The sequence below is a fragment of the Echiichthys vipera genome, assembly GCF_963691815.1.
Source record: "Echiichthys vipera genome assembly, chromosome: 19".
NCBI lineage: Eukaryota > Metazoa > Chordata > Actinopteri > Perciformes > Trachinidae > Echiichthys > Echiichthys vipera.
In genome coordinates, this window is record NC_139844.1 from 16,863,305 (window position 1) to 16,875,020 (window position 11,716).

The 11,716-nt window shown below is 39.0% G+C and overlaps 2 protein-coding genes across 2 annotated transcripts; both read left to right on the forward strand.

Annotated features, from left to right (window-relative positions):
• Positions 1 to 3,734: 3,734 nt before the first annotated feature.
• Positions 3,735 to 6,538, forward strand: LOC310962227 (required for drug-induced death protein 1-like; the record flags this gene model as incomplete). Its single annotated transcript, XM_083934616.1, has 2 exons — positions 3,735 to 4,043; positions 6,401 to 6,538. The coding sequence occupies 2 exons, from the start codon at positions 3,735 to 3,737 to the stop codon at positions 6,536 to 6,538; spliced, it is 447 nt and encodes a 148-aa protein (XP_083790742.1).
• Positions 6,539 to 9,016: 2,478 nt separating this feature from the next.
• tmem18 (transmembrane protein 18) lies at positions 9,017 to 11,330 on the forward strand. Its single transcript, XM_083933783.1, has 5 exons — positions 9,017 to 9,133; positions 9,294 to 9,411; positions 10,360 to 10,414; positions 10,536 to 10,629; positions 10,723 to 11,330. The coding sequence occupies exons 1-5, from the start codon at positions 9,041 to 9,043 to the stop codon at positions 10,819 to 10,821; spliced, it is 459 nt and encodes a 152-aa protein (XP_083789909.1). The 5' UTR covers positions 9,017 to 9,040; the 3' UTR covers positions 10,822 to 11,330.
• The last annotated feature ends 386 nt before the right edge of the window (positions 11,331 to 11,716 follow it).

An 11,716-nucleotide genomic window follows, 5' to 3' on the forward strand; every position in this document is an offset into this window, starting at 1 on the left:
CCACAAATGGAAGTCACTGCTTCTGCAAGGGGGAACATTCTCCTGACCAACACTGTCTTTCCGACTCTGTGTTCCTAGAGTTGCTCTGATACGTGACTGGACGGCGCTGGTGGCTGTGGGACGTAAGACGTTGGAGCAGGATTTGTCTGTGCTACTAGTGCTGATCCTTTTAACCTGGATGTCTTTTGCATTACTGCTGGGTAAGGTACAGTTCTCAACCTCGGCAGAGCCTCGTTTTTGGGAGCTGGAGCTTGAGGACGATGGAGAGTTTGAGGCAGTTCCACGTCCGGAATCTGAGCTTACAAGTGGGCTTCCCTCACCATAACCATCTCCGCCTCTCTGTGTCGGTTCTGTTTGGACTGCAGAGTTAACAGTTTCTCTGACATGGCCAGCATGAGGCGGGCGAACTCTGCGGCTCTGGTGTGGGTTCTGGTAGGGTGCGCTGGGAGCGTGGGCCTGGGGATGGAGTGGGCGTCTGTAGTCGACTGGTTGAATGTGAGGGTGGGGCATAATGTAGGCTGGAGCCTCCATATAGGGAGGAGGGGGGAATGGGGGCACAACCATACCGTAGCCTGAGATAGAGAAAAAGCATCAGTCAAATAATCTGATAATTCCCCCTGTGATTATTAAAGTATTTCAGATTCTGATGACGGTTCGTTCAATAAGCCCTAGTAACAATACCAATAACAGTCTGTATAGCTTTTGTAGTGTAGTAAGTTTACAAATAAAAGTTTCATACATTACATATTACAGTACTCATGCATTGGATGACAAAAAGTTTGTACAGGTGTTCATGTTATTGTGGCCACTACAACTAATAAGTAAAGTCTTTTTAGCTGTCACCTCAAATATGGTAACTGAAAAAGGGAAATTAATGGAATGATTTTAAAAATATCACCACCAAAATTTAAAGATAAAAAAAGGACTCACCCATGCCTGGGAAGCCACCAAATGGGTTATATGAGAAGGGCATGGGCCACTGGTAGTGGAGGAAAGGAGGTGGAGCATGGAAAACAGGCCGGGCAGAGAAGTGGTGTGGCGGAAGGGATGAAGGTCCTGGGTCTTGGCCAGTGCCGTGGAGTCCTGGATCTTGCTGCTCAGGGGTTGGTTGTCCGCTGTTAGTGTATAGGTTTCCTCTATTCAGTCCTGGATGAGCTGGTTGAGGTCTCGCTGCCATAGTCAACCTACAGAAGGTTGAGGAAGAGGGACAAGACACTATTTCCCAAAACAACTGGCCAGTGGTTTCAATCACATTTGTTGATAGTGAGTAATTAAATTACATTAACTGTACCGACTGACAGGGGAAAAAAAATAATACTGTGATTAAAATAAGACATTAGCAGCCAGCCTGTGATTAATGCTACTTATAACAGCCTCTGTACACCAGCAGTCATGTCGTGGCAGGAAAACCACAAAAAACACTGGCTTCCTTCGAGTTACGTTTCTCACTTCCTCCGTCTTGATGTTGTGCATGTTGTCTCACATGCATAATACTGGGTTTCACTTCAATAGAAAAAGAGCCCCATCAATCTGTCATCTTTCGTTGTTGTGGCTAGTGACCTATATGCTTGGATACATTCAGAACCTTTAAGACATTCCAAGGCTTTTCATTTAAAAAGAAAACGCAAACAAAAAACGTTTTGTTATTTTGCTGCCAGAAGCAGTTGAAATGATAACACACCAAGCATGAAATAGTTTAATCACTTGTGGTTCTGTCAAACCATGTCATGTCCTTTTTCTTTTATTGTGTCAATAAATTAAATAAAGTTTCATAGTCAAACTGTGCATTCTGGACTTGGAGTGAATCAATAAACCAAAACATAATTGCAAATAGCTCTAATCTATTGTGAGGAATAACAGTATTTAAAAAAAGATTCAGCAAAAAAACCTGAACTGAATCACTAAAGAGGTAAACATTGCATTTTATTTTTTAAAAAGCTCATAAAGCTACTGCACCACACAAGAAAAACATGCTTCCAAATCCCTCATATGCATTTTCCATGTTGTCTGTCACGAGGAAAATGTAGCTACTTTACCTGGTTGAGAACGTGGATATGAAAAACACACAAAGTGATGAAATGTGATCAGCTGACACACCTGAGCTTAAGTACCTGCTGATCAGTCAGGAGCACACCATCAGCTGAGTTTTGAAGCCACTCAGCAACACAGAGGCCCGGAGGTCAGTGTGCCATTACGACACCAGATGGAGCCAAAGTCCAGTCAGACAACAAGGGTCTCAGCTGGCTGTTCTGAAAGCTGCTTTCAATCTTGTCTAGATTATATCTGCACCGCTTATCAATGCCATAGCTCATCCACCTCTGTAAACCCACCTGCTCCACAGTCCTTCCTTATACTCTGAACCTGAGATTAATCTCATAGTGATTCCGAGGAGGAACCTCAGTCAAGCTTGAACCCTCTGCAAAACAATGAAGTACCTGAAAGTGATATGGAATATTATTATGGAGAAAAAAAAGATAATTCGCTCCTCTGAATATGATAGAAGCCACAGGGGATGTCTTTAGAAACACACTGGAATCCAAACAGGGGATTCAGTTTCAAACAGGGGACTGGCCTGTTTCAAAAGAGAGCATAACGCTTTGAATGTGGATCAGTGCAGAACTTGTAAACCGACTCTGGTTTGTCATCTCCTTCACATCTTCCTTCCATTTTTTCTTCTGTTTTCTCTTGAGAGAAAGTATTTGCTTTGTTATTTATCCATTTCTGTTTGCTGAAAGACAGATGGATTCAGGTCAAATACTTTCTCTTTGTTTATATATTTGTATATCAAAACAATTAGACCACCCGGATGTGATTTATTGACTTGGTTGCTGTATATTTACTTAGAAAATGAGCTATGATGAAGTTACCAATTCAGGAGTAAAAGCCATGTGATTTTAGTATAGATTTCCTGAGAAAGAGCACCAGCCACTTAACCTCCAAGACACTTTCACACTGTCATCTTAGTTGCTCTTCTTTTTGTTTCATCTCGCTTGCAGTGAGTTAAAACCATCCAAATCTTCCAATTCAAAGATCCAGACCGTGGAAACAGCACACAAAGAAGTGAAGATGAGGACCAGTAGTATTTCTAGATGGTGATTTAACATCGAATGAGTAAATGAGAAAAGTGAGACAACCACCTTTGACCAATACCAGATAAGGATAATAACAATAAATCTATACAATGGATGGTTAGTTATGACAGGGTGAGGAAGTATTTTTATATCCACTGCCAAAATAATTCTTAGATTAACCCTGGTTCATTGAGTTGATGATGTCATTGTAAGAAATATTTAATATTCATTAAACCAAACAAGTTCTGAGACAAGTGCAGTGTTGGTGTTTTGCATGCATGGACATTTTCCATCTTAAGTTTTTTCTTTAACTGAAGCTCATAATTCCTCATAATTCCAATTCTTTTTTTTCTACCACAATGTGACAGTACACAGAGAACGCATAATCTTTCTCTTTTCCTCAGCTCATTATTCACTGGATAAAAGTCATTCTGATTTGGAAGCCTGCTGAAACACTCAACTTAAACACCTTATTAAAGTCAGTCTTGTGAGGAGGAAGGATTTGCACCTTTAAGGGCTCTCTGCCAAATCCTCCACACAAAGCGGTCCACTGGAATGCACTTCCACTCATGCACATAACATCTGTTGACAACATACCTGACCTCCTGAGGAAATTGGTACTTTTTTATTACATCCCTGAGAGAGCTGCAACAAGTAGACAACATGAAGCCCAAATCTCTTCCATCCAGGTTGTTTGACACAAATTCAGCATCAGGTGAGACTCTGAATGGACGAGCAGCAAAATATAAGCGGCACGTGGACTGTGAGGATCAACAAGAAAGTCTGGGTCACTCTGGCCACAATGACAGCCAGGCAGCGGGTGACAATGGCAGACACAACGAGAAGAGCCACAGAGAGGTGAATTTTGCATTTCTGCCAGAGAGGTATGAGCCGCTGGTGGATGAGGAGGCGCAGGTCAAGGCAAAAGAAGAGAAGAAAAGGAAGAAAGGAAAGTACAAAAAAGTTAAGAAGGTTGGTGTTCTACATTTGCATTTTCTTCTAATGTTAATATTCAATGAACATGCAAGTGTGCATTCTTAGCGGGGTGTTATAGTTCCACTGTGGATGTTCAACTATTAATATTTTGTTAATTACTGTAGGAACTGCAAAAATATTAATTTATATTTATTTATCTATTTCCGTACTTTGTGTTACTGCATAATCATCCCCATTTCATTTGGGATTCATGAGTAATAATTATGCAACTGAATTGTGTACAGCTTCAGAGCTCACAAATCACTGAAGGGTCATATTTCTAAAATGAAACTATCTTAATCAAGTGAACATAAATGCTTGCCATTATCATCACATAAAATTACAGCTGCATTCTCTTTGGCAATTGGCACCAGCTCATCTTGGATCTCTGGTCTTAACTTCTTGAAACAGTCAAAACTAAAGCCAGAGTTGATCTCTCACTAAAGAGCTTTAAAGCTTCATATTTGTCCCTCTCTCTGGCTTCTCTCTGCATAACTGAGGAGACAGAAGAACATCCTGACAAACATTTGAGAGGTCAGGACATGACACTCAAAGGTGCATTTCCTTATTCCTGGGTATTGTATGAATGTTTTAACTCAGCTTTATCCTCACAATTCTTCTTGTTATTATGGATGAACAAAGCAGCCTGTAGAGATAACAGCATATGAGGTCTACTCCCTGGACAGATTGTTTTATTACACATACTATTACCCATAATCACTGTGATCAATAAGGAAATGGCTGCAAACTATGACCTTAAATAACATTATTACAGATATGAATACTGATAAATTCTGAAATTTGGCACATGTCCCTAATTAGTAGGACATGTTGGCTGAAATGATTAATATTATCTACTGTATATATACTGTTTTGACTCAACTCCCAAACATTTACCAATATAGATAGTAGAGTTTAATAACTAGTTCAACTTGCGGGTATAGAGTCACAGTTAAAGTGCAATGAGCAATATATTTTTAAAAAGCACAAATACTGCTTAAGATTTTGTTCATGTTCAGCAAATATGAAGTAATGCAGTGTATGTATTGTATGAAAATCCTTGAATTGATCCCACTTTTGCTTTTTTCTTGTAGTTTCAATCTGGGTAAGTTGAAATGTGAACTCATAATGGCATCAATCAATCAGCCTCATTCAAATTATTAATACGTGGTTGATTCAACTGTGCACCAGTAACTTATTGAATCTACACAAATCAGCTGATTACAAGAAATTAATTTACTACATAAGTTTTACCTGAACTGAAGTCAATTAATCCAGATAGTAATATTCTTTACCCTGCATATACAGTTTGTAGAGAATCAGGAGTCTTTACATATATATATATTATAAGGCAATGCCTGATGGAGTGTGATCCCAACCAATATAACCACAACACGTTTATCAGTGACCTGGTATTCTTGTTTATACTAGCAGCCTTATCAGTCTAATCAGTTAATAATGGCCTATAAATCTGTGAAAACATGCCGAAGAATACCAAGTAAACAAATCATAAACAAGTGATAGGCTGCGTGGAAATTCGTTCTTGACCTTAGAAATGGTAGTCAGACAATAAATCTTTAATCAAGGTCCCCTGACTAGCTCAGTATGTAATCTGTACCCTATTTTTGGTGTTATTAGTTTGGTAAATTACTCAGTTTAATAAGAAGTCAATCTAGTGAATAGAGTCATTTTACATAGTAAATTGTGATTGTTTTTTGCTCTGTTTTTCTAAAACATCCGACTTCCTGTATCCGCTTCATCGACCAGCCCTTTCCTTTTCAAGGGGACAGGAAACAAAGTGTTCACAGGGCTTTTTGTTTATATTTTAGGGATTTATGCAGACAGCACCTCTCCTCCTGTGGTGCTATTGTTCTGAAGCACAGCATGCGCTGTGTTTCTTTCTGATTTCATGTCAACGTCTGCCTGATTTCATATCAATTGTTAATCCCTATATTCTTTTTAAATCTAATTCTGATAAAGCTTTGTAGGGACTTGGCTTTGGAACTGAAGGGTCGATGGTCCAAGTCCCACAAATGTATAGAGGTAGACTAGCAGCTGGAGAGGTGTCGGGTCACCTCTTGGGCACTGCCGAGGTGCTCTTGAGCAAGACTCCCAACTGCTTTCTACTCTGATATCTCTCCATTTGATGCTTGTGTATTGGTCCTGTTTGTCTGTATTATTTCTCCTTCTTCTTCTATCATTTGAATAATGTAGTGATACAAATTGTGTTTAATTTACCTTCAAATCCTCCTCTGAATGACAGAGCAGGATACTAATACTTGTTGCATTATTGTTTAAATCACAGCGTTGATGATTACAGTACAGTAATCTATGGCTGTGTGTTTTTCTTTCAGAATGTTGGTAAGGCACTGCGCTCCACCTGGAAGTGCCTAATGCTTGGGCTGTACAATTTTGCCCTGGGCTACTCCACTCCGATCACGGTGGCTGCTACTTTTGTCCCCGACTTTCACCCAGGCAGAAACACAGCCTGAGCTGAGCCACATGCACCTCCTCCAGTTTCTTTGCAAAGTGTACCGTGCATACAAGTAAACCCACGGAAACTAGCCAGTGGCTTTTGCTGTAAGATGTTCAGAATTTTAGTGCATTTGAAATGACAGTTTTTTTTTTTTGTTTCTATAAATTGTAATGAAAATATTCATATCGTGCTGTAGACAACTTGAGTTTTAAAGTTCTGCTTTTGTAAAATAGGACCATTTTGACCCGTCAAAACCACCGGTGTTACAAATGACATCAATGGTGTTGTAATCACCTGTCTTAGTCATTTTTCATTTTATTATGTACATTGTGTGTTTTCTACTGTGATATGTTGTTGATTTTACCAATCCTAATGTCCTATTGTTGCTCTTTGCATAGACCCAACGTTTTCTCATGTATGTACTAGAGCACAAAATATGCACCTTTTTTAATAAAACATAGCTGGTGTTTGCAAGTCTGTAGAGGGATAATGTGGGAATGTGGCAACATTGCAACAGGGCAGGAATGAAAGGAACATTTACTTTAGCTTCAGATGAAGTGAATCAGGGTAGGTAAGACATAGTCAAGTATCTGAAAGTACCCCCTCCTCTTAGAGTGGAGCAACTGGTCTCAAGAGTACTTTTCAATTCTCAACCTGTCAGAAGACAGATGGACAACAGACTTATGATGACTGAAGTTGATGGGGATTAGAGGGCTTGGGTTTAATTGCTCAGGAATACAAATTTAAAATGATTTTCAGATTGGAACATAATGATGTGACTTTTGAAACTAAAATGTTAGTGTTTCTGTCAGTGTGGGGGTTTGTTCAGTTTTGAAGGTTTTGAAAGTCATGATATTTGTTAATGTTAATAAATCTTGCAACAAAACATAATCATTTGTAAACGGTGGGCGAAAGAGCAATATATCCTTGAAATAAAGCCTTTAAAGTGTTTAAAAGAACTCATCATTTACAAAATTTTATTAAATATAAAATTATTCTAATACAATTTGTGGGAAAAATACTGTCTTTCAGAAGGAAGAGAGACAGAAATTGATCAGATATTAAGAACGAATGAATGGGACGAGAGGGGAATATGGATATCTAATTGTAGTAAATGGTGAAATTACTGCTATAGAAGATGCTGGAAAAAACATTTGTTAAAGTTCATCGTTCAGATAACATTGGTGAGGAGCCTGGGCGACGAGGGAGAGAAACTACAATAACCAAGAATGATGTAACAAAGTGAAGAGAGCAGCAATTCGTTAAAGGCTTAATTTTTTAATTAATACTTTGAAGTGGGGTTGTATGAGGTACTTATCCATAATCAGTGTAATACCTATGGGTGACAGTCTGCATGCCCCCAGTTTGCAGAAGCAGGCAGGAGGACTTACATGTAAACTAAGCAATGTGTTGCTATGGATAAAATATGCCCATTTCGTAGCATTAACAAGAACATCATATTTCGTAAGCTATTGTACAGATTGTTGTGCATACATTTCCATAAGAGCTCATACAAACCTGTTTATTAAAATATGTTGATTTTAGCCACCTAAAAAAGAACAACAACAAAAAATCAATATCTCTTTAAAGCTCAAACAGTTCTTTAAGACAGGGGACTGAAGCTGTTATAGCCCTCTCTTCAAAGCCACTGGACCCTTATTGACAATAACAGTCACTTTTTTACCTCAAAAAACACAATAGTTTTATGGTCTACCGCTGCCTCAATCGATCAACGATCATGTTATTCGTCAACTGCCATAAAACAGCTAGCCTTGCGAGACCATCCGGATCTTGCAAGCTCAATTGTATTTCACTTGCAGATAAGTCTGGTGACCTGCGGCAGAGAAAATTTTGAGAAGTTAGCGAAGCGACCGAACCAGTCAGTGTTGGTTTTGAGGCGAAGTGTGATGCAACAAGAAGCGACTGTTCAGTGTAAACAACATGGCGGCTTCCACGGATGAGATGAAGATAAGATATTCTTATCACATAAGATAAGATATTCTTATCTTATCTTATCTTTGCCTAGTTGCGGTTTGCACGTGATACACTTAAAAACTCAAAAAAATTGTCTGGCCAATCCCAGGCCCCTGCACACCTGGGGCCCCTAGGCTGCAGCCTCTAGGCCAGCCTGTATATTAATCCGTCTCTGGGCCCGTTTGTTGGTGATATATAGATAGTTTATCCAATCAGAAACCAGTATTTTCGCCCCTTCCCAAAAGATCTCCAAGTAGAGTTCCCATATGGATATGCAGAGCAAATGCGAATTATTATTATTATTGTGTCCTCTTTTTAAATACTATAGTCATTAATATACTTATTATTTTAACTTTATTGTATTGTATTTTAATTTTGCAGACTAACACCCTGTGCTACATACTCCGGTACGGCAGGTGGCGGTATGCATCGTTGGTATTGCAATCCGCGCAAAAAGAAATCCCGGCGAAGAAGAAGAAGCGCCCCTTCCGTAGTCTCAGTTTGTTTACATGAGCCTAAAGAGACTGAACAGAGTTTTGTAGAGATGACGGACCAGAAAGCAGAGAATATCAGCTCCATCCCCATTGATGAGTTCAGCAATTTAAGAATTACATCGCTATGGACGTTTCTCTTGTCTGTAAGTTACATTTCCTGTCCTAGCTCGAGGTAATAGCTATCAATGAGTTAAGCTATCACGGCTAATAGCCCCATTAACTTACAACCACCGCTTGGAGCAATTATATTTGGGTTCAGTTGACGGCTTCCTAATGTGTTTGTTTCCGTCTTACTGTTCATAGGTGCAGTGGTCGGAGCCTTGGCTTATCGGGCTGTTGGTGTTTCATGTTGTGTGTTTGTTTGTGACTGTGGTGACGTGCAGGTACTACAGAGCTCAGATAGGTCACTTCCTGCTCCTGGGTAAGTGAAGAGAGCAATTACCCTTACCGCAAAATACTGATTAATAGTGATGTATTACCTGCTTGCTTACATGTACATATATAAAAGTGTGGCGTATGGTGCAAAACAAGCTCTTGTTTAACAAGATATAAATTCCGGTGATAAATAAACTGATGTGGATACTCAATTATATTTATAGTGCCAAAACATAATGAAAGTTATCTCAAGACACTTCAGACCTACATCGTCTAGACCTACATATAGAGTAGGTCTAGACCACACATTTATTCATGAATTACAGAGACACAGCAATTACTCCCATGAGCAGCAGCAAGTCACACTATCTATAATAGAATAGAAATACTTTATTGATCCCAAGCTGGGAAATTGCAGTGTAACAGCAGCATTACACACAGTAATATAGAAATACAATATAAAAGATACCTAAAAAATAAAATGTATAAATAAGCAGACTAATCGTAGTGCAAATGTAAACATATAATAATCTAAGGTGCAGTGGACAGATTATGAGAAAAACACAAGGTGCTTCCGATTATATTGTTCTAAACAGTTGAACTGTTATTGTACAATGTGATGGCATGTGGCAGGAAACATTTCCTGTATCTGTCCCTTGAACAGCGGAGCTGGAGCAACCTGTGATGGAAGGTGTAATAATAAAAGTAGTGATAAAATATTAATAATATATACAGACAGAGATAGACCAGGGATGTAAGCAACCACAGAATTAACATTAACTCTAATAAAATCTATAGTAATGAAATGCAGTTAATATACTAGAAGTACATGAATAGTAGCAAGAATGGGAGTTAAGGTGATAGAAATATGAATAATGATAATTATGACGGTGATCAAAGTAAAGAAAGTGGAATTGTTGGGAAATGTGGCTAACAAAAATATAATCAGTCTGTGCTTTTAGTGTTCTCTGACTGACATTATTCTCTCTCACAGTTGGCCTTGTGTATAGTGCTGAATATCTAAATGAGCTGGCAGCCATGAATTGGAGGTAAGACCGTCGGTGGGCAATATTTTATTTGTCCATGTCTGAAATAACGTGGCTCTTCTTATCAAAAATAGGACACATACAATCATTAAGAGAATCTCATTAAGCTTTATTATTTTCGCAGGTCCTTTTCTAATTTCCAGTACTTTGATTCCAAGGGCATGTTCATATCTTTGGTGTACTCTATCCCTCTTCTGCTAAATACTATCATCATTGTGGTAAGTTTTATTGTTTATTCTAATATTTGTCACATCAAATAAAGTGCTAAAAACGCTACCAGTCACCTGAAAGTTTGTGTTTTACATTGACAGATGGTGTGGGTGCACAGGACCTTTTCCACTATGACTGAGCTAAAGACACTCCAGCTCAAGCGAAAGGCCCGCAGAGAGAAGAGAGAGAAGAATGACTGATCCCTCTCCGTACGTCCAAATATGGGCTTCATCGGGAGGAATGAGGTGTCTCTCTGCTATCCTAATCCTGAATTTTGGAGCAGGAAAGCAGATTCTTTCTTGTGACCGTTAAATGAATTGTTCGTCGATGGCGGTCAGGACTGGGTGTCTGTTTCTGGTAGCAGCTATTGGAAGATGTCGCTGAATGTTTTTGTTGTGCAACTTTATTCATTGGGGTAAACTCCTTAAGGTGAACCAGATTGTTTGTGAGGTGGATATATTGTACGCTATAAAATACACAAGGACCAAAGGACATTTACTGTTTCAATTTAATGTTGTTTTAAAGTGTGTTGAGATAAAGTGTTTGAACCACTTTTATGTGACTTGATCTCAATATTGCAATGCTTTAGTTACATTTAAAGACTGCAGTAGGGTGAAATAATTTAGTTTAGAGAACCTTTGTACCGTAAGGGTCATCAGGCTGTCACTGGACTACACTCAGTTAAGCATAATTCCATGACTGATGATGATCTTGGGACCTATTTCTGCATTTCAAAGGTTTTTGTCTCACAGGGAACCCATAGATCATTTTACTATATTTAACAATCCCTCAACAGGCTACTGTGGGTTAAACTCACGTCACAATAAATTAGTGTAATGCTAGCTTAACTAGCTTTGTATACCAGAATCGGTCAATCTTGTCTGACAGCTCTCACACAGTGTGGTCGGGGGTTAGAGGGGGGAAGAAAGGTCTTATGACCAAGCACAGTTAATGCGCTTGTGGAAAAATGTAGAACCTTTTTCACAGCAGACCCAGCTGATGTCGTTAACTTTATTTATACCTGTGTACAAATGTCTTCATTGAAAAGGGCCTGTACCCTCCAGTGAAACCGTTGATCTGCTATACAGTATGCCT

What these genes read in the sequence shown, in the direction of transcription:
- tmem18 (XM_083933783.1), top strand. Translation starts at nt 9,041, where the DNA reads ATGACGGACCAGAAAGCAGAGAATATCAGCTCCATCCCCATTGATGAG. An exon ending in TATGGACGTTTCTCTTGTCT is followed by an intron (nt 9,134 to 9,293) that starts GTAAGTTACATT and finishes TACTGTTCATAG; the next exon opens with GTGCAGTGGTCGGAGCCTTG. An exon ending in AGGTCACTTCCTGCTCCTGG is followed by an intron (nt 9,412 to 10,359) that starts GTAAGTGAAGAG and finishes TCTCTCTCACAG; the next exon opens with TTGGCCTTGTGTATAGTGCT.